Source organism: Scatophagus argus, chromosome 13 (assembly GCF_020382885.2).
Source record: "Scatophagus argus isolate fScaArg1 chromosome 13, fScaArg1.pri, whole genome shotgun sequence".
Taxonomy (NCBI): Eukaryota; Metazoa; Chordata; class Actinopteri; family Scatophagidae; genus Scatophagus; species Scatophagus argus.
The window spans coordinates 275,773-302,471 of record NC_058505.1 but is presented as its reverse complement, the minus strand read 5'-3'; the positions used below and the strand labels follow the sequence as shown (position 1 = coordinate 302,471).

At 43.9% G+C, this 26,699-nt stretch overlaps 4 protein-coding genes across 8 annotated transcripts; 1 reads left to right on the top strand and 3 right to left on the bottom strand.

Annotated features, from left to right (window-relative positions):
• Positions 1 to 289: 289 nt before the first annotated feature.
• adhfe1 (alcohol dehydrogenase iron containing 1) lies at positions 290 to 8,286 on the bottom strand. Its single transcript, XM_046409304.1, has 14 exons — positions 8,124 to 8,286; positions 7,474 to 7,511; positions 7,128 to 7,177; positions 6,572 to 6,625; positions 6,201 to 6,355; positions 5,637 to 5,833; positions 5,006 to 5,083; positions 4,819 to 4,924; positions 3,612 to 3,764; positions 3,397 to 3,495; positions 2,848 to 2,926; positions 2,356 to 2,452; positions 1,190 to 1,347; positions 290 to 542 (listed from the first exon to the last, which is right to left on the bottom strand). The coding sequence occupies exons 1-14, from the start codon at positions 8,174 to 8,176 to the stop codon at positions 459 to 461; spliced, it is 1,401 nt and encodes a 466-aa protein (XP_046265260.1). The 5' UTR covers positions 8,177 to 8,286; the 3' UTR covers positions 290 to 458.
• A 1,214-nt stretch (positions 8,287 to 9,500) lies between these two features.
• LOC124069761 (corticoliberin-1-like) lies at positions 9,501 to 12,493 on the top strand. Of its 4 annotated transcripts, none has more exons than XM_046409177.1 (4): positions 9,502 to 9,871; positions 9,960 to 10,159; positions 10,277 to 10,465; positions 10,863 to 12,487. In XM_046409177.1, exon 4 carries the CDS (start codon positions 11,305 to 11,307, stop codon positions 11,767 to 11,769), a length of 465 nt encoding a protein of 154 aa, XP_046265133.1. In that variant the 5' UTR covers positions 9,502 to 9,871; positions 9,960 to 10,159; positions 10,277 to 10,465; positions 10,863 to 11,304; the 3' UTR covers positions 11,770 to 12,487. The 4 variants fall into 4 exon arrangements, with proteins under 4 accessions (XP_046265135.1, XP_046265134.1, XP_046265133.1 ...); XM_046409176.1 differs by having other exon boundaries at positions 9,504 to 9,871; positions 11,286 to 12,480; XM_046409179.1 differs by lacking the exon at positions 10,277 to 10,465 and having other exon boundaries at positions 9,501 to 9,766; positions 9,960 to 10,068; positions 11,286 to 12,493.
• A 94-nt stretch (positions 12,494 to 12,587) lies between these two features.
• Positions 12,588 to 21,323, bottom strand: trim55a (tripartite motif containing 55a). 2 transcript variants are annotated; one of them, XM_046409172.1, is made up of 9 exons: positions 21,021 to 21,320; positions 18,873 to 19,045; positions 16,500 to 16,674; positions 15,432 to 15,527; positions 14,601 to 14,834; positions 14,080 to 14,102; positions 13,868 to 13,992; positions 13,295 to 13,551; positions 12,590 to 13,207 (listed from the first exon to the last, which is right to left on the bottom strand). In XM_046409172.1, exons 1-9 carry the CDS (start codon positions 21,138 to 21,140, stop codon positions 13,124 to 13,126), a joined length of 1,287 nt encoding a protein of 428 aa, XP_046265128.1. In that variant the 5' UTR covers positions 21,141 to 21,320; the 3' UTR covers positions 12,590 to 13,123. The 2 variants fall into 2 exon arrangements, with proteins under 2 accessions (XP_046265129.1, XP_046265128.1); XM_046409173.1 differs by lacking the exon at positions 14,601 to 14,834 and having other exon boundaries at positions 12,588 to 13,207; positions 21,021 to 21,323.
• Positions 21,324 to 21,719: 396 nt separating this feature from the next.
• Positions 21,720 to 24,374, bottom strand: LOC124069760 (dnaJ homolog subfamily C member 5-like). Its single transcript, XM_046409175.1, has 4 exons — positions 24,230 to 24,374; positions 23,871 to 24,084; positions 22,680 to 22,854; positions 21,720 to 22,274 (listed from the first exon to the last, which is right to left on the bottom strand). Exons 1-4 carry the CDS (start codon positions 24,334 to 24,336, stop codon positions 22,177 to 22,179), a joined length of 594 nt encoding a protein of 197 aa, XP_046265131.1. The 5' UTR covers positions 24,337 to 24,374; the 3' UTR covers positions 21,720 to 22,176.
• Between the last annotated feature and the right edge of the window lie 2,325 nt (positions 24,375 to 26,699).

The following is a 26,699-nucleotide window of genomic DNA, read 5'->3' as shown; positions in this document are numbered from 1 at the left end:
AGAAACTATTTTTCACTATGTTTAGATGTCGGGTCAGTCTCAATAAGATAAGATAATCCTGTATTAGTCCCACTACTGGGAAATTACCATGTTACAGCAGCGAACAGGATATAGAGGGTGCAAAGCCTGCAAGAATAAGGGAAGGATGAGCATACAGAAAGAATAAATACACAGCAATGCAAAGTCTAAAAACGAGCCGACAGTCCGTGTCAGCTGGACGGCCACATTGAAGAACAAACACAACAAATCCTGAGTCATTTTTCATAAGAAACAGCAGGAGGCGACATCGTCATGTAAAGCCGTCTTTTATTTCATATTTGCATGTAAAATCGACCTGGAGAGACAGCAACATCTAGTGGCTGTAAGAAGAACTGCAGCTCGACACCCAATAGACCTGAGAACAGTTCAGAGCTGACAGGGTTTGTGTGGTCCTCATAAGGACAGAAAAGTGTGTGTGTTCAGTAGAGCTTCATTGAGGCTTCAAATAGTCGGCTCAGGTCGTCCTCAGTGTGTCCCCGGGGAGACAGCTTGGTCACTCGCTCCTGAGACATCGAAAGAAAGAAAGGAAGTGACATCAGCATCACAGGAACAAACAGCAGCACCTTCAAAGCCTCTTCATGATCCCTTAACAAACACAGGAAGTAGAGTTTAACGGCTTTGTTTCCACATAAATGTGAAATATTTGACAGATCCACATTAGGTTTATTTAACCCCATTTTGATGCAGTTTGTCTCAACTTGTTCAGACACTTCACAGATATTTAGTGAAATATTCACAGATTGCTGACTTCGCTGTGTGGAAAACACACACACACACACATCTCAATTTGTACATTGAGTGGAACTTCATTGTTCAGTGAAGTTAATAAAAGTCAATAAATGAATAAGAGTGATTCATAGTTAATAATAATAATAAGTGATTTTAATGGATCATCTGCACAGTTTGAGAGGTTTTGGAGAGGTAAGAGCACCCTGAATGTTCACCTTCACGGTCTGTTCAATTCTACATTATTACATCACTTTTAACATCACTGCAGGACAACATAATGGAATTGAACCAGAATCATAATCATAATCAGACTTTACAAGGAATTTGACTCCGGTTACTCGGTACCTACATGAAGTACGAGCAGGGCCTTCATGCAAACAGTGAAGTAACATCAGGTTGTTCTGAAGGTCAGTGAACACACCTGAGGGATGGTTCCCTTCACCAAAGCAGGGATGTCATCTTTACTGTATCCCACAGCTTCCAGTCCGTCCTCCACCTGCAGGTCGAACAGGAACTGACGCAGCGTGTCAGCCAGAATGGCGCCCGCATCCTCCCTCTTCACCTGCCGAATGTCTGCACCTGAACGCAACATGAAGCGTCAATCATCTCACCTCAAGCTATAGCCGTCTACAACCACCAGCTACAACTACATCCACACAGCTACAACTACAGCCACTGCCATGCAGCTACAACTACAACCACTGCTATGCAGCTACAACTACAACTACATCCACACAGCTACAGCTACAACTACAACTACAGCCACATAGCTACAGCTACAACCACACAGCCACAGCTACAACTACAACCACATAACTACAACTACAGCCACACAGCTACAGCTACAACTACAGCCACAGCCACATAGCTACAGCTACAACCACACAGCCACAGCTACAACTACAACCACATAACTACAACTACAGCCACATAGCTACAGCTACAACCACACAGCCACAGCTACAACTACAACCACATAACTACAACTACATCCACACAGCTACAGCTACAACTACAACTACAGCCACAGCCACATAGCTACAGCTACAACCACACAGCCACAGCTACAACTACAACCACATAACTACAACTACAGCCACACAGCTACAGCTACAACTACAGCCACAGCTACAACTACAACCACATAACTACAACTACAGCCACATAGCTACAGCTACAACCACACAGCCACAGCTACAACTACAACCACATAACTACAACTACAGCCACACAGCTACAACTACAACCACATAACTACAACTACAGCCACACAGCTACAGCTATTTTCTTCGACTTACTTGAATGCTGCTGTTTACCCTGATTGTACAATACATACCATAATTCCCCTTTTAAATTCTTCAGATCAATTTTATTATCCTATTATCCTATTTATTACAGTATTTTTATCTTATTTATTGCTACTGTTGTTTTTATTTTACGAGTATTATCTTGCTGCTAAACCAGATGCAGAGTACTGTATTTCATCTTGAATCTTAAATTATTATTAAAGAATACTGTGTCAGACTGTGTTGAGTTATACTGCCCCGGCCAACGAACAGGTGAGCAGATGAACAAGTGAACAGGTACCAAGAATCTCAGCAGCCTCCAGGTGGCGCTCTGGACACATCGGGGCCGTGAAGTTAAAGACAGCTGGAGACGTGAGGACCACCGAGAGACCATGAGGCTGAGGACATGGACACACACACACACTTGTGTTTGTAGTTGTACTTGTGAGGACCCTGGCTGAGATAACAGATTGCACACAGTGATCTCAGTAAACAGGAACAGGAGGAGGAGCAGCTCTGGTCTGAGGAGTTCCTCAGTCAGAGAACCTGTTCAGGTCCTCTGTAGTTTCACACTGCAGATTTACTGTACTGGTTATCTTCTTATAGTGTTAGAACCACTGAGAAAAGTCAGCCAGTGAGATGTGAATATTTGTGTTTGCATCTGACTCATTACTTTCATTTCTTGTTTCCAGTGCTGCAATGTTTCTGATTCGGTCTGAACACGACAGCTGAGTGTTTTCCAAATGTGCTTTCAGGACAATGTTATGCTGTTTGAGGGCTTCTCGTCACTCACCACCAGAGGGTGCTCTACACTGTAACCCTTCGCTGAATGAGTCTTCACATTACCAGCGATCGGATAAGACATCCCATGACTGCAGAGACACAAAGTGGACAGACATGTTTGTTTAGGCTACACCATGAAAATGAAGCCCCGTAACTCATTTATTTTGAAATCATCTTACTTAACAACTAATAACAATCACCAAGACAAATTCCTAGCAATGTGAAACTTCTTCACTTACATGGCAATAAAGATGATTCTGATTTTGATTCTAATCTGGTGTCAACTATTAAAAAATGAATAAACTGGAATATATTAAGATATTCTAAATGGATATCTGCACAGTTAAAAGACGATGGCAGATGGGAGATGGAAAAGCCCTCAGCTTGTGAATTTGCAGACTAACTCTAAATATGGGATTAATTAAGAGATAAATTCATGGATTATTATATGTCAGGGTTTTCTAATGTATGATCTGTGTTTCACGAGGGTCAAATGGCGACCACCTGTAAAACCGACTAAATAACATAACGTTTTTCTCTTCGGCTTTCCGTCTCTCACCAGAGATGAACACCAGCGTTTCCAAAGCCGATGCCGGCAAACACGCTGGCCAGGTGCATGCTGGACCGAGCCTCCAGATCCTCTGGGTCCCGCACCGCCCTGTAATCAATCAATCGATCCATTGATCGATCAGAGCAAACAGCAGATTTAGTTGGGCTTCATTCACTGGAGGTGTGATTCTGCACAATTTCAGACACGCCTTAAACCTTCTTTACCGTTTCATGTACTTGGCGACTACGTTGAGGGCGTGACGGGACCACACGTCGCTGATGGGGTTGCTGCCCTGGTAGGCCGGCCGGTTGATGGGGTTCGGGGGGCAGGGGCTCCTCTGGCTGTAAGGCAGCGCGGTGTACGACTCCAGAGCATGACTGACGGAAATAAAACAGACACACCTGATTGTGTCGGTTGTCCTCCAGCCAGTTTCAGTGTTTATTTTCTTTATTCACTCATAAAAACATTTCTGACATTAAACCCTCATGAAGGCAAATTAAGGCAAAAAACTAAAATTAAAAAATAAAATCCTCCAAAAAAAAATTAATTATGAAAAGCAATAAAAGCTATAATAAAATTAATGAAATTCAACTATAAAATAAAAACAAAATAAAAATGATTGAAAACAAAACAAAAAATACCTTTATTTTAAAAATTATTTTGAAATCACTGAATAACTAAGAAAATAGAATTAAATTAAATAAGTAAAATGAAGTAAAAATTTTGAAAGAAAACCTTGAAAAACTAAGAGCAAAAGAAATTTTCAGCAGTTTAACAACAAAACAAAACAACGCGTTAGTCAGATCTGTCGTTTCACAGGATAACAAGACGGAGGACTTTACAGTATTTCACAGTATTAATGATTTGTGACACGTGTTGAGGTTCAGTCGGTTCTGCTGGACTCTGGACTGTGAGTCCATCTGTCTCCATCCTTTATGTTTTCAGACTTCAGTCCCTCGTAAAAGCAGTTAAGTTAAAGTTAACCTCAGGATGATACTGCGGTGGGTGAAAGGCTGGAATCACGTCAACGTGTCCAACCAGCCTTCACCTGACAGACAGGTGGGCTGCGGCGATGCCTTTAAAACCACACGTTCACACGGAGACGAAGTGAGGACGTGCACGAGTCCCACCCACGCGGCCTTCCGACGCCCCCCAAACAGGAGCTACAGATGAATTATGAGCCAGAAACGCTAAAATGCACTGAGCTTATTTCTGCTCCTCGTGAATCAACGCGTTGCCTGAACGCGACTGCACACCTGAGAAGCAAAACGTGCCGTCGTTACCTTTAACATCAATGCTCAACTTTAAACTGACTTCAGATCAGCTCCATTTGTTGTCTGTCTCACAGCTCATCTTACTTTAAATATGAACATTAAACAACTGCACTTCATTAAAATGTACAAACTGTTGTCGGTAAAGAAGAAAACCGACCAGAGCACGTCGAAGCCGCTGTTGGCGGCGACTCTCTCGGGCATGCTCAGTGTGTGCATCGGGTCCACGATGCCCAGTGTTGGTCTGATGGCCCTGCTGGCGATACCTGAACACAGACAGCCAATCACAGCTCAAATGAACTCTGCGATGTCACCAATCAGTGAAGTGAATAAATTCCATTTTTTACCGGTTTTGGCCTTCAGAGGCTCATAGTCAAAGATGGCGACTCCGGTGGTCTCGCTGCCGGTTCCTGCAGTGGTAGGAACTGAAGGACAAAGTACAGAGCAGAGTAAAACCAGTTCATCTGTTAGCTCCACTCAGCGTGGACCCTTGAACTGATTTTTACAGGTGCAGGGAAACACCTGAGGAGCACAGACGGCATTTCACAACTCAGTTCATAGTTTCACACCTCAGCGGTGAGTTTACGGCCTGAAAAGTCAAGAACCCTTTAACTCCCATTTCGCCAAAGTTTGATCTTCCATCAGCTCAGCGAGCAGCTTTAAGCTCACAGCTCAGACACCAGCTGGACACCAGCTGTCATTTGTCGTCATAAAATTAAAAATAATGAGAGAAAATGACAACAGAAACGTAATAATTCAAAAAACTAAATTTTATTTAATGCAATTAAATAACTTAATGTAAGACAAATGATGTCCATTAAATAGCCAAAATGTAGAAAAAACGTAGAACTGTCATACTAATCTAACCTGCCAACTGTCAATCATCCACTCAGAGGCCTGATCCTGGCCCCTCCTCTCACCTACCTGTTCAGCTTTAATCACAGTGGTTGCCACGGTAACCCGAGTGTTTCCTGTTACCTGCGATGAGCGGCTTCAGAGCTCCGGTGATGGGCTTCCCTTTGCCAATCGGAGCGTTGACGAAGTCCAGGAAGTCGGCGTCGGGGTGGCACGAGTACAGGTTGGCTGCCTTACACGTGTCAATCACAGAGCCCCCGCCCACCGCCACGAACACGTCGAACGAGTCGTTCTTCGCAAATGCGATGGCCTCTTTAAAGCTGTAACACACACAGAAACACACTCCAAGACTCAGAAAAAAACTGACCAGCAGGTGTGGAACCTGCTCCAAGTCCTCTTAATGTACCAATTCCTGATAAAAAACACCTTTTGAGAGTCAAATAGACCTGAAAGTGTCCTGATGTGAACAAAGTGGTGGACACCTGTGGACACCTGAGAGTTTGTCATTGCCCTTCGTAGCCGGCAGCAGTGATGTAATGAAGACTACGTCCAAACATCAGTTCAAAAGTCCAAAGTGCTCCTGTTATCGTTACTGTGTGGACGGCGGGGAGTTCGTAAGTGTGTGACAGCCAATCAGGGAGCAGGGTTCTCCCTGGTCGTACGTTACCTGTGAGTTTTGCGTCTCACCTGGAGTCGGTGGGCTCCACCCGGACGTTGTCGAACACTTTGTATTTGACTCCGTTCTCGGCCAGAGACTCGAGGACGGCCTTCACCGGCGGCAGGAGGGACAAATTCTTGTCCGTCATCAGGCAGACGTTCCGAGCTCCGAGGTTCTGCAGGTCCTGCAGGTGAATCGGAGTACAACAACACTCTGAGGACAGAACAACCTCATTTATTGGGAATCTGTCCTCCTTATTAAGGTGGACTGTCCTTCAGAGAGGGAGAAGCCTGACAGAAATGTTTGCAGTCACTTAGTGAGTCTTTGTAACTTCAGGCATCTGGCAGACACTCAGAGGTACAACTTGGTGATGATAGTGATGGTGGTGCTGTGTGGTTACCATGCCGATCTCCCTGCTGACTCCTTCTCCATATCTGATGTTGGAACTCGCCATCTGACAGAAACAAATACACAACAAAGTCGTGTGTTTGTCACAAACACTAAAAGCTCATCGACACTCAAGCAGTACACATGCTATGTATTTATACTAATGATACTTGAAATCTTTCATACTCCAAGCAGACCACACAGCTGAATGCTACTACAGAACAGTAAAATGACTGCACTCGTGTGAAGTCACTCTGATGTCTGAAGAAACTGAAGTAAAACAGAAACAAAACTACATTCAGATAAAAGGCTGGAGGTTTTGTTGAGCGAAGCTGTTCAGGTCCATTTAGCCATAAATATTTCAAATTTGGAGCTAAAAGTACTTTAAAATACTTCAATACCCACAGTTTTAATTCTCAAGAATCATCAAGATGCCAAATTCTAAAAGTCACTTGATTACTCTGGGACACTGAAATGTAAATGGTATTTAATAAAATGTGAACTGTGAACAGACGTGGTTCAGATGAGTTAAAAATGATCATTTTTTGAACACAGTTTGGTTGAGTTACCTCGAAGGCGTAGTCTGTCGTCCTGACGCTGCAGGCCGCGGCTCCAGCACCTGCAGGCAAAACTCAGAAACTCAGCACCTGATAACGTCTGTGTTCATGACTGATTGACTGAGGGTGGATACCCATTATTGATCCAGATCAATCATCATGCAAGCTTCTGATGACTGACATGTGGTGATTAATATCCCTTATTGTTAATCAGATTGTTCAGAGACCCAACTGCGTCCATCATGTGGTCCTGACCAAAGGTTATCAGCCAGTAAATCACCAACACTGACTGGTCAGCAGAAGTTAAATATTGATAAAGCGTTTGACAGGTATGTGCAGAAGGAAGTAGAGCGGGTACCTCGGTGGAAGGTGTTGGAGTGAGCCGGACATCTGCACCTGTTCACACAAAAACACTCCATTCACAAGTCTGCATCTTTAACGGCAGTTTGTACAGCAACTCCTGAACAACTTCAAGTCACATCAAATGCCTGACAATGCTGTTTTCATGAAATAAACTTTGTTCTGTGTGGCTGATTTAAATGTAATCTTGAGCTTTGCAGGTCTGGTCCTGGTCCCATGTGGTCTAAAGAGAGTGTAGCAGAGCCCTCAGGCTCTGTCATCGCAATCCAGCAGAACCAGAAAGGAAATATCAGCCTTTGATTCTCTCTAATCAAAGTAACAAAATGAGACGCGTTTGTGACAGGAGACTTTGTGTACAAACAAGTTATGAAGTAAAAACAAACGCTTCCCAGAGTGTGTCGTGAACGCCGAACTTTCCTTGTTTACTAAATGAATGAAAGTGAGTCGTGCGTGGGGGAGAACCACGCTGTGAACACAAACGCTCTGAAAACTGGCACTTTTCTCAATGGAGTTCGGCGTCACTTTCTCTCCTCCGCGGTGAAAAACAACCGAGCGGAGGTTCTGCAGCTTGAACGTCATCACGTTTGTTTGCTCCACTTCTCACCTTCAGCGTGAAATCAGACTGAAATGAACGTCAGAGAAACTTACGCCGCGCGCTCGAGCTGTCTGAGCAGGTGAACGACTCGGTCCCGTCCGGCCATGTCGTCGGACTGTGGCTGGTCTGAGCTACAGCCCTTCTAAAGACGACCTTTAGACTTCCTTTGGTCTGACCCGCGGCGAGCGGCACGGACGCAAAGTTAGCAACTGTAGGACATGCTGCTTCCGCTCCCGCTTTTCACAATAAAAGCAACATACATGAAGAACTGACGCTCGTCCTGTTTCACATGAAAATTGAAAATAATTGATTTTCAGTGCAGATAAACACCTCGGATAATCCATTAAAAATTCCTCAGCATATCATAACTCATCATTAACCACAAATCCTGGGTGTATTTCAGTTCAGCGCATATTTATGTAAGTTTGAGATATTTATTTTTTTTATGATGCAAATGTTTTTGATAGTTTCTTTAAAAAGGGTGAAAATATGCCTGTATTTTTTACTTTGTATACTTTTTACTCGACCTCTTTGCACCTTTATTCTGTTGTCCTTGTGCTGCTGTGACAACGTGAATATCTCATCTTATCTTATCTTATCTTATCTGCAATTAGCTGCAATTTCCCAGCCTGGGATCAATAAAGTATATCTATCTATCGATCTATCTTATCCCAGTCTATGATTGTTTCCCTTCATTCATCGGTTAAACTTCTGAACAGTGAAGAAGAATCAGATTCAAATTTCATTAATTAGCAGCCGAGTCCAAGCGTAAACCTTAATAACACCTGTCAGATATTTCACCTTCATGTGGAAATGAAGCCTTTAAACTCTTATTTCCTCTGTTCATTAAGGGCCTTTCACATAAGGTGTTTGTGAGGGGTTTGGTTTTCCACATTAAAGGGCGGATGGAGGGTGAGGCTACAGACAAACTGATTCAGATTCAGGTGAGGATTTTTCCCGGCTGTTCAGAGCTGCAGCTTCCTGACACATCGACCTTTAAACAAACCTGCGACTGTCCAGACGATTCACAGCTTTGATCTTTATTCCATTTTATTTATTTCTACAGAAGAAGAAAAGACTAAACACAAGAGTGGATTAAACACATTAAAACTTCAAACTGTCCTGAGTTTAAATTAATGAGCTGCTGTTTTCAATACAAACTTTTATTTTATGATTATGTTCACAGTTTGCAAGGATCGACACACAATGAGTTACTTTCAAACTGACAATCAAACCTTTTCTGACATGTGATGATAAAAGTGTGGACTGCTCCTTTAATGAGTTCCTCTGCTCGGCGCTCATGTGCTTTTCGAGGACTTTCTAAGTGGTCTGATGAGGTTAAAAACCTTCAGTCCAACATCCCCGACACACAGCCGTCCCACAAACAAACCCAGAAGCCTGACTGTCCGTCACCTCACATCTCCCAGCATCCTCTGGGGCTGCTCGCATCATCAGCACGAGACAAGGAGTTAAAGAGTCGATTCATTTAATCATACTCAGCAGAGAGCTCTTCTTCTCCTTCTTCTCCTTCTCCTTCTGAAGAGGAGCGGCTGCTGCAGGATGGTTTCAGTAATGATTCTTTAAAAATCCATGTGGCTGAGGTTTACAGGACGTGAATGAGTTTGTACCTGCAGCAGGAGAGACCGAAACTGACCGCGAAGTTCAGGAGCCAAACGACCATCACGGCGTCGGCCAGGTGACACAAATCAAAATGAGAACAAAGAGCAGAACCCAGAGCGGCGAGCAGAACTCGTCCACTGGGTGGTGAACACGTTGGCCTCTGGAGCCGCGAAATTTTCAGGTTGAAACTTTTCAGAAACACCTTTGAAGTTGAGACGCCCTCGGGCTGAGAAACCTGCGAGGTGTCACAGTGTTTTCTGTTCCTGCAGGAGATGAAGGTCAGAGAGACGAGCTGAGAAAGGTCACATCATCTTCATCGTCTTCACCGTCCACGCCATCCGCTCGCCTCCAACAAACAGGAAGTCAGCTGCTGTTTGTGTGAGAAAAACAAAATCAGCTGCATCTGAACACTCCTGACCTGAAATAATCTGCTGCTAATGGATCCTATTTACTGATGATGATGATGAAGGTGGTGACTCTCTGACTGAAGCAAACTCATGAAGAAGAGGATGAATGCTGAAATATAAAAATAAATTTAACAGCTGCATGATTTATGACTCATCACCATCATCATCGTCTTCATCAGTTCCTTTCACATCGAGGCGTCTGAGCGCGTGCAGAGCCCCTCCCTCCCTGACGCTCACTGATATATAAAGTGGAAAAGGCTCGAGTGTTTCTGTTTGACTGAAGACGTGGAGACAGACACAACTGAGGTGGATGAAGACAGACAGACAGACAGACATACAGACAGACAGCTGCTCTGCAGGACAAACTGGTAAGTTTGTAGCAATTTAATCTCAATTAAGTAAATGCTTGCAACATAAACTACTGCTACTGTAAGATTAAACGTCATTAAACCCACGCAGGAAGAATTAGCATGTAGCGCTGTGTAGCAGAGATATCTACTGTTAGCACGCTAACTAGCTAGCCGCAGCCCTTCCTGTCTGTAATACCACTTCGTACCACTAGATGCAATAGTCCTACAACAAGTGTAAGTGTCAAGATGTCAAAATGTCCACGAAACAAATATTCTTCCACCTGTTTTCCTTACTAAACCGAAAAATCGAGACGAGCTGAACCGCCTCGTCAGCCCAGAGTCAAACGCACTTCATTCAGACGAGACAGAAACCAGATCAAACTCAACAAAACCGTCTTGGTTTGTCTTTCCACAGTCAGCTGTGGTTTGATTCCTGCTCTGCACGCCGCTTTGTCCAGCTGCTGATGTCCACCTCTGTCTGTCCTCTGCTGCTTCGTGTCTCTCCTGTCCCTGTTTGCCTGTGTCCTCTTGTCCTCGCAGTCATGGTCCTCATCTGAGTCGTTGTGAATCCCCTCCATACTGTGTCCCCTGTCCTCAAACTGGAGACTGTGTCCAGCAGACCAGGACCACTAGCTCCGTGGCTAACTGAGCTAACTGTAGCTATGGCTACAGCCAAAGCTAACTATTGATGGTTTCTCTGGTGATTTGTATTTGTGGAGCTACCTTTGAATTCTGCCTATAGTTAACAGGTTGCTCCTCAGTGCTCTCTTGTGGGATTTCTGACCCCACAAACTGTCCTTGCAGGCACTTTGAAAGCCTCTCGTGTCTTTTCCTTCAGACTGAAGCTGTGAGCAGACATGAAGCTCAGCGTGTTGGTGTGGGCCGCAGCTCTGCTTGCTGCCTTCCTGCCCGGCCCTGCTGATGGTCGACCCGTCGACGCTCCGACCAGCCACCGCCTGCTCCTCCCCCGACCGCTGCTCTTCCACCTGGGGGAGGAGTTCTCACTCAGACTGGGTGGAGGCGGAGGATCCTCCGCTGTTGCAGCTGCTCCAGACCTGCTCTCTTCATCATCCTCCTCATCTTCATCAGCAGCAGTGAACTGGGCTCTGCTGCAGCTCACACAGCGCCTCCTGCAGGCCGGAGCGGAGCAGCAGGACGAGGTGGAGGATGCTGAGGAGAAGGGGAAGAGGTCCGAAGAGCCTCCCATCTCTTTGGACCTTACTTTCCACCTGCTCAGGGAGGTCCTGGAGATGGCCCGAGCCGAGCAGATCGCCCAGCAGGCCGACAGCAACCGTAAGATGATGGACACGTTCGGAAAATGATTCAGATTCACAAAGCTTTCACTTCCTGTCAAGTATTAAATCATTTTATCCTCCGACAGAGTCAGTGTGATGTTACAACCACAAACGTTCTGAAACTTCAACTGCTTTCAACTACTTTTAGTGCTTCGACACGGACGAATTTTTAATCTGTGGAAGACGCGGGTTATTTATTCATCAAACCAGTGATAAATAAAAGCTACAATTAATGAATCAATAAAAAATCAAATGTTTGGGTCAAACCCATACCAATTAAATTTATTCATGTCTACAGTTCCTCTGTGTAGAAACTAACAAATTATAAAAACATTATCATTATGACATTATTGTTATAATTAACTGTATAGAAGACAATGTGATATTTGATATCTGAGATATGAGAAATGACTGGGGAAAAGGATTTATGATATTTTCACACTTTTGACAGTTGAACCTGTCAGTAAAATCAGATTTGATTGGTCAGATGTTTGGATGTTTGTCTTGTGACTGATGGTTTGATGCTCTGAATCTTTTGTTGGTGCAAGAATCGCATTTTGTATTTCCAATAAAAGTGTTGAAGGTCACTCTCAGCCTCAGAGCAGCTTCTAGGCCACCGTACTTTACTCTGAGTCAATCAGAGAACAAAGAATAAAAACAACTGATGTGAATGTTGTGTTTGCACCTTTAGATAAATTCAACACACTAACACCACTGTCAGTGTCCTGAAGCAACACTACAGGCTGCTCAGTGCTGCTTGGAAAGCTGCAGTTGTGAGCATCTGAATCAACATCTGTCTGGACGTTAACATCTGGACACAGAGACATTAACTCAGGCTTCGCTTTTGTTGTTTGTCAAGTTTTATTTTTATTCATGTAAATGAATACAGTGAAAATAAAAATACGTACGATGGAAACCTACCGGAAAGGTTATGTGGTCTACACGTCCTGCGGCGTTTCAGCTGAGTCAGGACATATCATTTTATTTCTTCATTAAGGGGTCAACTGGAGGGCTGAAAGGTGAAACCACCTTCAGCCACAGAGTATAAACGTGATTCAGAAAACGCCCTCAGCTCGACTCGTCACGGCGACTCGACTGATCGAAAGTGTGACAAGCTGCAGGCTGCCGTCACAACAACTCAACATGTCTCTAAAGCAGACGGTTGGACAAATCAGACCATCCGCTTCGTAATAAAACAATCATTTATTCAACATTTCATTCAAACACTTTTAATTGGCCAGAAAACCTGCGTGTGTGTTTAAACAGCAAAATGTCTAAAATTCAGATGTTTGTCACTTTTAAAAAACGTCCTGTGAGGAAATCGGTCTGACGGAAGAATGTGGAACATTATGAGAGACTGCTGTCACCGGTTCTACCGGTTCTACTTCTGGTTGAGCCAGCTGAAGGAGAAGACGTGTTTGGGTCCGTCCTTGTCCTCCGGCTCACCCTGCTGGTCAGACCGAACCTGCAGCACCAGGAGGAGAAGAAGAAGAAGATCGACTGTAAAAACAACAACACTGACAATATTTTCCAGCCACACGTGATGTCATACCTGAGGGGTGGGGCTGGCAGTGGGGAGTGGGGGCGGGGCCTGACTAGCTGATGAGAGGACGGGGCTTTTGGTCTGTGTAGTAGTGGTGGGTGGAGCCTCATTGGGTCTCTGAGGGGGTGGAGCTGAGAGTTGAACAAGAGACAGAGGAGGCTGCTGATTGGCTGAGGGTCCTGCAGCGTGCTGCTCCGCGGTTTGACTTTCTGCTGTCGTCCCTCTGACCTCCACTCCTTCATCTTCGCCATCGTCATCTTCATCAACTGAAGAGAGAACACAGTGCAGTGAAGTTAGCTCCGTGCTAACATGTTACAGTTAGCGGTTCTAACTTTAAGTCACATAATGAAACAAGTGTAACATTAACCACAGTTGGGGTCACCATGAATGCACCACATGTCTGCACATGTTTTACAATAGCAGCAACAGCTAACACTATATTGAATGATAGTAGCGCCATGCAAACACAGCATGAACTTCAGTTAAATGCTACTATAAACTACTGCATTGTGTATTTATTTATTTGAATAACTTAGGAGGCTTGTCTGTGATTGGACAATCGGAAGAAGACGTGTTTCTTACGTTTGATGAAGTCGACGCTCATCAGAGCTCTCCTCTGTTGATCAAAGTTAGCTGTGAAATGTTCCATTTTCTCATACCCATGTTGGACTTTGTCGAGATGTGACATGTCGGTGCCCTCCACAATCCTGACGATAAAATATCAACACTGTAATGATACCTCCTGTTAGCGCTGCAGAGACTATGAGATTAGGAGCTAACACTGAGACACTCACTTCTGAAGAAGAGGTTTGGTGGTCTGTGAGAGGAGAAACGACATTGTGAGTTCAGCTCTTCAAATAAACACTTGTGGTTTTAGAGGAGAACATGCACAGTATTGTGATGATCACAACTCCATGCTCACACTTCGTCTGTCAACCAATCACACGAGTCTTTCCAGACAACTGAATCCAAGACTCGTCCGTCCAACTCTGTAAGGGACTGCAGGAAACTTAATAGGATGGTTTGGTTCTTACAACGAATCATTGCTGGTGGTTTGGCTGATGGGAGCATAGTCTGAACTGTTTGTGTAAGCAAGAAAAGGTCTTTTACTTTTTCTTAATATGGATTCACATTTTACTTCAACCTTACAAAGTGAGGTTTTTTGTAAAGAAATGAAGGAAATATTAACATCCCCTAACTGTTTCAGAGGAACGAGCTGATGACAGTTAGCTCGGTTGGTTTATTTTGACAACTTCCTGTCGGGCTTCCAACTTCAACTTCCTGTTTTAAGCAGGCTCAGTGCGTTCAGGTTCACCTGCAGGAACACGGCCATCTCAGACTCGTCCAGGGTCTGGATGGCGGTCTCCAGCAGCTTGGCCGTGTTCTCCAGGTGTTCGCCGTGCTTCTTCCTCAGACCTCTGATGTAGTCGAGTTTCTCCTCCTGCTCAGCGTTGATCCTCAGAATCATCTCACCTTTCCTCTCCTCCAGCAGAGCGTACAGGTGATCAAACATCTCGCACACCTTCGACTTCTGTCTGCGTCCATTCTCCTGAACATACAGAACGCCAGGTAAACCAGGTGTGCAGCACGTAGAGCTTAAACCTGCTGTGATGTTGCAGTGATTCCTGGTTATTCTCTGTGTGCACAACATTCAGCCTACACGGGAAGAAACTGCTTTTGTTCAAGTTCAATACAATAAAGTGAACGGAGCCATTCGTTCCTCGTTTCATTTAAAAAGTAAAAACGTACTAAAGTAAAAAGCTGCTACAATAACAGTAGAAGAAGAAATGAAGATTTGAACCTGTTAGCACTGAGCTTATCTTCACATCCAGCAGTGACAACATGATGGTTCACCTGGATTTCAGCTCAATGTGTCTGGCTTTCTCTGGTTTGTGTCCACCCTGTCCTCCAGCTACTACCTAACTGTCTGTCTGCCTGTGGCGTCTTTCTCTCTGATGCTACGAGAGGTTGTCAGCGAACCAGAACAGAAAACAGTCAGGAAGAAGCTGCGTGAACTCGAGCTGCGGATTCAGCTGGTGGTTCACTGCAGGTTCATCGTTTCATAGATTATTAATCTAAAATCATCCGTGGAGCTGCTGCAGGCACAGCTGAGTGGATGAGGTGAGAAGGTGTCGGCTGGACTCACGTTGACGGCTCTGCAGGTTTCCTCCAGCTGACTGATGATGGCCTGGATCCTCTCATTGTTCCCAACTAACATGGAGACACAGTCAGTGAGCTCCGCCTACACACACACACACACGCACACACATTTTTACCTCTTTATACAGGTTCTTGAACAGTCAATTGAGAATATTGTTGTCTTGTTTGTGTGTTTCAGAGGTTGATTGGTTGAGTCTCTTTGACCTCTGGTGATCAAACGGCGACACCGAGTCTCATGCTGTACTGTCTGTACTGTACTGTCTGTACTGTCTGTAGTTTACTGTCTGTACCGTACTGTCTGTACTGTCTGTATTGTCTGTACTGTCTGTACTGTACAGTCTGTACTGTACTGTCCGTACTGTCTGTACTGTCTGTAGTTTACTGTCTGTACTGTCTGTACTGCCTGTACTGTCTGTAGTTTACTGTCTGTACTGTCTGTACTGTACTGTCTGTACTGCCTGTACTGTACTGTCTGTACTGTACTGTCCGTACTGTCTGTACTGACTGTACTGTACTGTCTGTAGTGTACTGTCTGTACTGTACTGTCCGTACTGTCTGTACTGACTGTACTGTACTGTCTGTAGTGTACTGTCTGTACTGTCTGTACTATACTGTCTGTACTGTACTGTCCGTACTGTCTGTAATGACTATACTTTACTGTCTGTACTGTACTGTCTGTACTGTACTGTCCGTACTGTCTGTACTGTACTGTCTGTACTGTCTGTAGTTTACTGTCTGTACTGTACAGTCTGTACTGTACTGTCCGTACTGTCTGTAGTTTACTGTCTGTACTGACTGTACTGTACTGTCTGTACTATACTGTCTGTACTGACTGTACTGTACTGACGGTACTGTACTGTCCGTACTGTCTGTGATGACTATACTTTACTGTCTGTACTGTACTGTCTGTACTGTACTGTCTGTACTGACTGTACAGTCAGATCAGTTGAACAAATGTGCAGAATCTAAATACAGCAGGTGATGTAGCCCCTTTGTCTGTGGCATTAACGTGTCTGTGGTGTAAACCTGTCTGTGATGATGTGATGTGAGACACCTTCTGTGACTGGAAGACGCTGTCCAGTGGTGCGACCCCACAGTCTTTGTGAGCTCCGAACACTTTACAGAGCGAACAAGTGGGAACGCTGCAGGTGACACAGTAGATGTTGATCTTCTCTTCTTCGTGATGCTCACACATTGGCTGCTGTGGCCTCACCTCCGGGACAGGTCTACTGCTCAGGAGGACAGACAGGTGGGTCAAACCACGTTTCTTGTTTATGTTTGATTAACATTGATCTTCAACTCATCCCCTTCCTCCACATAGGACAAAACAATTTATCCTGCACTACAATTAACACTTTAAGATTGTATCCACAACTTATCCGTTGCCGTTCTGCACCTTATCTGTTGTTGTCTATCTATACCTCATGTATATACTCTGTTATTATATATATTATATATATACGCACTGAGCTCTTTCTTCCTCTCCCTCTCCTTCTGCACACATTCATGTCCCATTAATGCATATTACTAACTCAACTTCTTCCCTGGAGTCCTTGTGCTTTCTTATCCCGCAGATTCCTAGCGATCATGACTGGACCTCCTGCTGCGGTCCTGCTGTCGTCCTGCTCAAAACCTACTGCGATTACTACTGTTTAGTCATAATCTGATTTAAATCTGTTACGACTCAGTACAGCTACTACCATTATTGTTACTACCATTGTTATCAAAATCACCATAATACCTTCTGTATACTTCATTGTCATTGTCATTATCTACATTTCGATACTTCTGGTATTATTACTGCTGCTATGCATCTCTGCTTGTGTGCTCCTTCTCTCACACCCCACCCCCTCTCCCTCTCTCCCTTGCTCTCTCTCTCTCTCTCTCTCTCTCTCTCTCTCAACCCAACCGGTCAAGGCAGATGGCCGCCCATCTTGAGTCGGGGTCTGCTCCAAGGTTTCTGCCTTCTAAAAGGCAGTTTTTCCTCGCCACTGTCACCAAGTGCTTGCTCAAGGGGGAATGTTGGGCTCTCTCTATTTCACAATTTAATTAAAGAGTTTGGTCTAGACCTGCTCTAATTGGAAAGTGTCATGAGATAACTTTTGTTGTGAATTGGCCCTATATAAATAAACTGAATTGAATTGAATTGAATTGAATTATTTTTTATATTACTCTGTTATTTTTTATATTATTCTATTATTCTACTCTGTTATTTTTATATTTTGTGTGAAAAATTACTTGCTACTTTTGTATGCTTCTTTGTATTGCAACCCTGGCACAACAATTTCCTGCGGGATCAATAAAGTTCTTATCTTATCTTATTATTAAACTACAACAACCAAGAACAGCCGTGCTTGCAATTATTTTTTTCAATGTTGCTGTCTTGAGATCACAAGAAAATTATTTTGCTATACTGAGGTGACAAAGAGACAGAGCTTTTGTTCTTGCGATAAAGGGTTCACTTATCCTGTTATCTCATATCAGATACAGTACCTTTGCACTGTGCTGAACTTCCCTCCAGAGGACAAATATGTCAGCTGTTTTATGTCACTATTTATTTTTGTGTTTTTTTTGACTGGATGTTACTTCCATAAAAAGCAGAAATGTGACAGTTGAAGTGTTTCAGCACGTCTGTCCTGAGCCTGTTTATCAGCTCATCCTCAGATTACTGAAAGAGTCGAGCTGCTGTCTCATTGACCTACATTTAAAAATAGTGTTGCAGCTAACTGCTAACAGCTAACACACACCTGTCACCTTCATCCGATCTACTGTAAACATCCTGTTGACCAACTGTCAGACTCTGTGCACCTAGCATGTTAGCATGTTGGCCTAGCTTAGCACATAGAGGCTAATTCCAAACTGTGAGATTAAATCAGGTCCTAACAGACATGTTTACCCCACTGGGTACTGCTTGTATCTTAAGTTACAGGATGATGCTAATCTTTGTTAGCTGGTTAGCTTTGTTAGCTATCACAGTACTGCAGGGTGTCTCTGCGTTTACCTTTAACACTGTTTACAAATGCAGTCTGAAAGAATGGACCACCTTTCAACATTCATACTCCTAACAAATAGGGGGTAGCATATCACCAGAGCAACTGCTAACTGCCACAAACTGTAGCTGCTCCAAGCTCAGTCAGCCATGCGGCTAAAGGTTGTATTAGCTGACTGTGTTGGGACTGGGAGTTCAGAGCGCGGGGGAGCATTGATGCTTACACCACCAGCACCAGACCTTTAGACCAGCAGGAGGCCCAGGGCAAGGGGGAACCAGGGGGAATGGGGGGCGGCGGCACTGGAAACTGAGCCAGGAGAACAGCCAGTAGAACTGGGCTCAGCAGCCTTTCAGCAAACATGATCAGACCAGGAGTGAACACAGCATCAGAGACTGACGGAGGCCGTGTTTGACCTCAGGTGACTTCAGCACGGTTACCTGCTGTTTCCCTGCTTGTACATGTCGATGATGTTCTCCACCAGCAGGTTCCTCTGCAGTCCGTACACGCCATGTCGATCCAGAACCACTTCATGTCGGCAGGATGGGCAGCGGAAACGACCACCGGATGTCACTGTGGAGCCGCTCCTCGTTGACAGGTAGGGATTGGACGCCTGCAGGGTGTCGGGGTGGCACACAGGTAGACAAGTTCAGGACAGGAACACAGGCTGAACATACCTGATTCACTTAAATAATAAACTTTGTAATTCTGTCAGAATAGAAGTCAACCTGAAGCTTTTTCGTTTTTATTTATGACTTCAGTTTATTTATTCAGCGAGTCTCTGCTCAGGCTCAAATAGACATCAGACTCCCACCTGTGAGACCTCACCTGTACAAACACACACACACCCCAAAGTGTTCATACAACAGGAGAAACAGGACTGAGGGAAATCAGCTGGATTAGTGCCATCAGTGACACCAGGATGAACGACTCTTACACTCAATTCAATTCAATTCAAAAACACTTTATTTGGGCAATTTAAATGTAATGAAAGAAGCAGCATCAGAGCCACACGAGGATTGTGTGTGTTTTTCTGTCTGTCCTCTCCCTCCCTGTTATCTGGCTTGTGTGGTGACATGCTGGGCCAGTCAGAGCTGTGCTGGGTCTTCCCGCTCTCATCCAGTCTCACACCTGATCCTCATTCACCTCAGCTGCCGTCGGCTCAGATTATTCTGTCAGCTCCTGTGGTATCTCGGTCAGGCAGGTCCTCAGCTTGGCTCTGTGGTGTTTTCTGGATCAAGAGAACTAATCTTTGTCTCTTTTTGAGTGTGTGTTCAGGTTTACTGCTGGATCCTTCGCTGCTGTTTGTGTGGTCTTTTGGAATGGAGATCAGGACTCTGAGTTTTTGGGACTGAGTTATCACCCGCCACTGTTTAGTTTGGTGAAGATTTTAGTTGTGGATTTGGACTTCCCAGGAATGGAGAATTGTAAAACAGTTGTTTTGTTTTGTTTTTATGTCTTCTTTTTGGGTCTCTTGTTGAGTTATCTTAAAAACATCAAAAACATCTTCACGTCAAAAACGTGAAATAAAAAGTAGCTTTACTGGCTGTCTCATAACTTCACTTTCGTATTTGATTTCATATACAATATCGAGTCATTTCTACGTATTTTTTAACATCCTATTTTTCTACATTTTCTTTTCCTGGTGAAAATTATTAAGATTTCCATAGTTCATGTCAAGCAAATACTAATATGAAAGTAAAAAGTAAAACTTTTTATTGTATTATTACCAGTAACTAAGTGTTGTACTTCAGTACTGCTTCTTTATACTTCTGCTGTACTGTACTGGCTACCTCTCACATTCACATTACTAATACAAAATATAACCAATATTCACAGCAGTCAACTAATAACTAATCAATTATTATAGATTAAACCACCTACATTAAACCATGAAACAATCTCTACCAGCTGCAGCAGTTTTAAAGTGATGAACATATCAGTACATCAGTAATTCTATTCCAGTGTTTTATTCTGAAATGAGCCGTTCCGTATGATAAACGCAGAACTGTTTGATACGTTAAGTGTAAAAGTATCAAAGGTGTGAATACTTCCTCCATTGATGGATATTACTTCATTTTTTTAAATCTCTGACATGAATCAGAGAACTGATCCTGCTTCAGCTGACCTCCATCACTCTGAACTCATCTTCCAGTTTACTTTTGTTCTCGGTAAGAAAGTGAACAACAACGTGTGGAGATCTTTATTCAGATCTCACAGTGTCCCTAAGTGGACCAACAAAGGGACGATTTCAGGGTGGACTATGCAGGACTTAAAAACAGCATAGAGACTCATGCATGTCGGTGTCTCTGTCTGCACAGACTCCGTCCTCTGTCTGGATTTTGTTAATTCGGTGAGTTCAGGACGTTTCTGGAGAGAGACTGACTGACTGACTGTTGAGCCTCGTTCTCAGGGTCACTTCAGGTTGGCGAGCCACCAAACCAAAGTGACCTGACGACTTTCTCCAGAATCGATTACTGCATTACACACAGACAGATTGTACTTAGTTCACCTGTAACATCCAGAGGGAGGATGTTTGTTTCAAACAGGGGGGGACGGACTTGGCATCTATCTGTGCGTGTCCTCACCTGGAAGACATCGTTGGCACACTTGCGGCAGAGGTTGTGTTGGCAGGGCAGGATGACCACCGGCTTGGTGAACATCTCCAGACAGATGGGACAAATGAGCTGCTTCTCCAAACTCTCCATGACGCTGAGTCACCCGGACGGGATGAGGGAGGACGGGGGAGGTGTCCCAAAGGTTAAACAAAAACAAGAAATAAACAAGAAGAAGAAGCAGAAGAAGAAGAAGAAGAAGAAAAAGAAAAAGAAGTAGGAGAGAAGAGTGTCGCAGGCCTGAGGACAAAGTGAGGAACACTCAGGCTGTTTTTAGACAGAAGGACGTCAGCTGTTGCCGTGCCGACATGCCCTTATATGTCAAAGGTCACCAGGAGGCATGACAGAGCAACAGGAGGGAGGAGGGGAGGAGGGTGAGTAAGCAGGACAGAGTTTGTTAAAGGGAAAGTCCACAGAATCAGAGCAGGAGGGCTGAGCGCCTTCTGCTGGAGCACCAAAACAACAGTACAAAGATACTGCACTTAAAATCCTTCTGAGGTAAAAGTACAGCAGTATTGTTATATTTTACTATTGTAGTTCAACCTGGTGGGTAAAATAAAAACATTAAAATTCTCTACATGTCGTTTCTGCCCCCTGCAGGACAGAAGGACACACAGCAGAAGCTGTACAGCCAGCAGGTGACATCATCACATGACATCATAACAGGTGCTGTCACATTATGTCACAAACCAAAATTTATTTTTCAAGCTGTCTTCAGTTCACCCCATCAAGCTTCATACGAGCACAAATAAACACGATCAACAGGAAACAAAATGATATTTACATCAACAACAAATGAGCTCTGTCGTTATGTTACCATGACGACCATGATGAGCGGTAACCTTTATGTATAATTAGTGTGTAATTAGTCTGAAGGGGTAATCCTGCTGTTTTTAGCTGCGTCTCTCCTTACATCATTCCCATAACCAATCAGCGTTGTAGTTTAATAATCATTTAGCTGCACCGCAGTTTAGTTTCAATTTATGTCAATATTAAAAGCAACGGCGTGACATTTTGGGAACATACGAGACCAAAACATGGTGATGGTTTTCATTTTTAAATAACAGTTATCCCTCTCATCTCAGTTGGGGCGCTGAAACAGCCATGCATTTCCTGTTTGCCGTGGTCTTCATGTGTACGTGTCTCCATATCTGCGGTGTCCGTCAGTGATCAGCTGAGTTTTCTCGCTGGCGTTTGTCGGTTGCTGAACAATCGGAGTTTCAACGTCTGCAGTGAAACAAAGAAAAACGTTTTCACAGATCCGATGTCCACTGAGGATGTCTGACCACAGGCTGAATGTTTGAAGAGGTTTGTTTTCATTGATTTTTCTGGGTTGTGAAAAAACACCTTAAAGTGAACAAAATAACTTTGATTTACTTCATGTTTTAATAGGGACAGACACAGAGCTCTCATTGTCCAGGCTAGTTTACAGGCACACCTTCATCCGTACCTCAAAAGGACCCTAAGCTCTTAATTATGGTGCAAATTCATGGACCAATTAATTAATTAATTGATCCGCAAGGTTTAAGGATTTTTAAATATTACAAAAATATTTTAATCAATGAGTTATTCTAAAACATATCGCCTGCTGTGACACTGCTGCTATAACACTTGAATAGTAAAAGAACTTACCGTTGTCGGGGTTGTTGAACATCTCCTCTTCCAGGTCGTCGGGGGAGACATAGTCAGGCTCCGCCCCCTCACCTGAGGGCGTTGGCTTCAGCTTCCCACAGCAGCAGTTACAGCAGCAGCAGAGACAGCAGCAGCAGTAACATCCAGTCAGTAACCCACAGACCACAAACAGACCCTGAGAAGTTCGTGGAAGCAGGAGAATATTTACTCTGGAGAAGAAGGAACATCTCAAAACACGACTTAAACAAATCACTATTTGTCAAAATATGTTACCAATAAGAAACCGTCCTGACAGAGCACAACTCTGACTAAAAGAAGAATCCAACATGGAGAAGTTATTGTAGTCCATTAGCTATGCCTCACCATCCACTTTTAGTGAAGCTGTTGTGCTAATGCTGCTTTACACACAGACTTCACTCTGATTCACCTTTAATACACTGCGGCAACCAAGCTAACAAGTTTGCTAACTGACTCAGGGATGCAGGGAAAGAAGGACGAAATCACTTCCTGCTTATTAAACAATGCACGATTACTGTTCACTGTTTTATTTTCCTGAATTCTGAGTATGCAAACATCTCCACTTTGTTCATTTATCAGTCTAAATAAGCACATTCCAACCTGTTTCAGCTGTATTTCATCTTTACTACTTAGTAACTGTTAAATGTTAGCATGCTAACATTTTACACTAACACCTGTTGTAACTGATGAGTGCTTGGCTGGTCAGTTAGCCTGTTAGCAGTTAGCTCTCTCCCTGCACCAGTTCACTGGCTATCCCTGTCATCACCAGCTAGCCCTGTTAAACTGCAGCAACAGCGAAGAGAAACAATCTGCAGACTTGTTGTGGAAGGAGCAGGAAAGCTGGTGCTATCCAGGTGGAGTTTACCAACCAAACTAGGACAGACTGCTACTTGTTTCCTCCCACGCTGCCTCACTATCCTGTGCTAATCGTCTGATTCTGTCTAATGGAGGTTTTATAGTGACCTAGTTTCAGGGACAAGTGCAGATGTCAAGTTCCTCCAGACTGGGCAGATCTACACTTACTTGTAACACAAAATGCTTCTCCGGGCATTGCACACTAAGACAAACGAGGAGAACAAGCCTCAGTGACAGATGAGATTGAGTTACAGGATCTTGTGGAACAGCCACAGCTGTTAATCAGTCACGTGCACAGACAGTGTAAGCTCCGCCCACCTTGGCCCACCAGGTGGACAGCATGAAGTACGTGTTAACGTTGTCTTCTCCGAACTGCTGGGCCACATAGAGGCCCAGTGAGCCATACGAGTCATAGATGTTTCTCTTGGTGAGGTCGGACAGGACTGCGTGAGCGCTGTTCAGTTCCTTGAACTTCTCTGCAGCCTCTGGGTTGTCGGGGTTCTTATCAGGGTGGTACCGCAACGCCAGCTTCCTGTATCACACCCAGGCTTCCATGTTATCACACTCTGTCACTTACTGAGGAGAAAGCTTGTAAAAAGACCTCGTTCATGATTTACTGTGGGAAATGAGCCCAGATCGAGACGGTTTACTGACTGATCACTTGGTGCAGGTCTTACCTGTAGGACTTCTTGATGTCATCATGGCTGCAGCCCTTCTCCAGAGCCAGGACCTGATACAGAGACTCTCCGGAGGTGGACAAAGTTCGCTGCCTCCCGTCAGACATCCTGACACCATCACCTGTCACAGGTGGCACCTGTCAGGACTTGGGTGGCAACTTCACATGTTCAAATGTAGAACAAACAGGTACGGCACAGCACAGCCCATCCACCAGGGGGCGCCACAGCTGCAGACTGGTCAGACTGCTCTTAGTTAATAACCAGTTTATGACTGAAAATTAACTGATACAAAGTTTTATTGTCAACAAGGAAAATTTTAACATATAAGGACCCATGTTACGAGCAACAGATAAAAAGATATTATGGAATAAATAATCATGGATAAACTGCACAAAAACACAAAAATCTAACAGTAATTTGTTAATTAAACTAAGTAAAAATAAAATGTTAATTTCAGAGTATCACTTTCAGTTTTTTTATCTGACCAACAGGTGTCTCTGTCCTGTGAAAAACACGTATCTCTTAGGTGATATTTATATTTTCAGACGACGTAAACACAGTGCTTTGGAACACTATTTTCCAGTAAAATCCTGGAAATGCTGGATAAATATTCACTGTCACTGTTCAGTTCTTGCATAGGTAACACTTAGGTGATACATGTTTTTCACTGGACACAGGTGAGACACATGACATAAGTGATGATGTCACACAGGTTGGGAAACAATTTTTCTACCTGTAAAGAAAAGAAAGGCTAAAAGTCAGCAGTTTAGCATTGCAAACTTAGTCGATACCTGCCTGCTGAAGCCTCAGAGCGTCCTGGCGAAGCGTCTACCTGTTGTCCACCTGTGATCCACCTGTGGTTTACCTGTTCAGGTGTTTGTGGTCCAGCTGAGGCTGAGAGGATCTCTGACAGCCTCCATCAAACATTTAGCAGCTGCTCGGCTCAGGTGACCATGAGCACCCACGCCTGCTCGGATTTCACTGAGACGCTTCGATGGACAAGGAGGTCTCCATGACAACCACTTAAGTCAGGGATGGTGGGGGTGGGGCTCAGAGGTGACAGACAGGCAGACAGATTCTGTACAGTCAGTGCAGGTCATAATCATGGCAGTAACAGTATAGAATAGAAATAAGAGGGAAATTGGCAGTTACACTAGTATTACTGCAAGCACCAGCGGTATTAGCAGTAATATTAGCACTACACTTACAGCAGTAACTGTCACTGTGTTGTTATTGTGTACTATACCAGCTGCAGCTCACTCACAGGCCTGCAGAGCCTGCAGGGGTTGATCCTGCAGTACAGATAAACGTCACCGTAGGTCTGCTCAGGAGCTCAGGACGACCAGGAAAAGCCAGAGACCCAGGTGGCATCAGCTCCAGACCGCTCCAGGCCTGTGCAGAACCACTCTGTCTGGGGGCTTCCTGCAGTTCGCTTACCAGCCTGGCACAGACTGAGAGCAAAGGGAGCACCATGAGGGTCAGGAGTTTTGACTTTTCTCAAGGTTTTTTTTCAGACTTTTCCTTCAGTCAGTCCAGCCATCAGAGGTCAGACTCAGAATCAGAATAAGCTTTATTGTCATTATACTACAAGTACAATGAAATTCTGTAGTAGCAGAAGTTGACCTCCAGCTGGCTGCGTGGTCCATTGACCACCAACAGACCACAGTGTGACAGGCTTCAGGACTGGTCTTTCCCTTAAGGAGGACTGGGCAAAAGTGTGTGAGTGTTTTAAACAGAGGCTGAACAGCCATGGACGGGATGAGCAAGCATTAAAGCATGTAAACAGACGCCACCAGACAACTAAAATAAAAGTATGAAGCAGATAAGCAGAGTTAAACTACATAAATTTCAAGTAGCTGACTACAAGATTTAGCCAATACTGTAGCTAGATCGAAGTTTAAGGGTCAAATCTAACACAACTAACTACTTTCATTAGCTAAAACGGCTGACATTTAGTTTGGACTCACCGTCGTTCTGAGCTGAACAGGCAGCCAGGAGACTGGAGAATCAGGAGTACATTTTTAATAACGTAACTTAAATTAAATTTTTATTCACCACAATGCGACAGATTGAAGCAATGAGGTGAAAGTAACTCCGCTTGCCGCCTCTAGAACATCAGGAGTTCCTTCACCTCCATGTGTCACCTCCATTTCACAACTCAGTGCTTTCATTTTGTCTGTATCACGTTTCTTTAGTGTATTGCTATTCTCACAGCTACCAATAATTAATTATCCTATTTTTCTGAATATGACTTATTGTTGTTTTGCACATTCTGCAGCTCTGATGTTGCTGAAACACATCAAGGATCATCACATCTCAAGCATATATTTTAAAATTCATTGCGTGGTCTAATTTTTCTAGTCTATTATATATATATATATACATTATAGGATGCATTCAGACACATCAGAAAATGTGTGTTTATTATTATTATTATTTATTCTTTACAAATGAACATGCGAAAACAGCA

Coding starts and splice junctions, on each gene's coding strand:
- adhfe1 (XM_046409304.1), bottom strand. CDS start 8,176: ATGGCCGGACGGGACCGAGTCGTTCACCTGCTCAGACAGCTCGAGCGC. Junction 3,496..3,611: donor GTCGCCAAGTACATGAAACG/GTAAAGAAGGTT, acceptor GATTGATTACAG/GGCGGTGCGGGACCCAGAGG. Junction 2,927..3,396: donor AACGCTGGTGTTCATCTCTG/GTGAGAGACGGA, acceptor GTGTCTCTGCAG/TCATGGGATGTCTTATCCGA.
- trim55a (XM_046409172.1), bottom strand. CDS start 21,140: ATGGAGAGTTTGGAGAAGCAGCTCATTTGTCCCATCTGTCTGGAGATG. Junction 15,528..16,499: donor GCGTCTTCCAGTCACAGAAG/GTGTCTCACATC, acceptor GTGTGTGTGTAG/GCGGAGCTCACTGACTGTGT. Junction 14,103..14,600: donor AGATGGCCGTGTTCCTGCAG/GTGAACCTGAAC, acceptor CTCCTCTCACAG/ACCACCAAACCTCTTCTTCA.
- LOC124069760 (XM_046409175.1), bottom strand. CDS start 24,336: ATGTCTGACGGGAGGCAGCGAACTTTGTCCACCTCCGGAGAGTCTCTG. Junction 24,085..24,229: donor GACATCAAGAAGTCCTACAG/GTAAGACCTGCA, acceptor GGTGTGATACAG/GAAGCTGGCGTTGCGGTACC. Junction 22,275..22,679: donor GTTCAACAACCCCGACAACG/GTAAGTTCTTTT, acceptor GTTTCACTGCAG/ACGTTGAAACTCCGATTGTT.
- LOC124069761 (XM_046409179.1), top strand. CDS start 11,305: ATGAAGCTCAGCGTGTTGGTGTGGGCCGCAGCTCTGCTTGCTGCCTTC.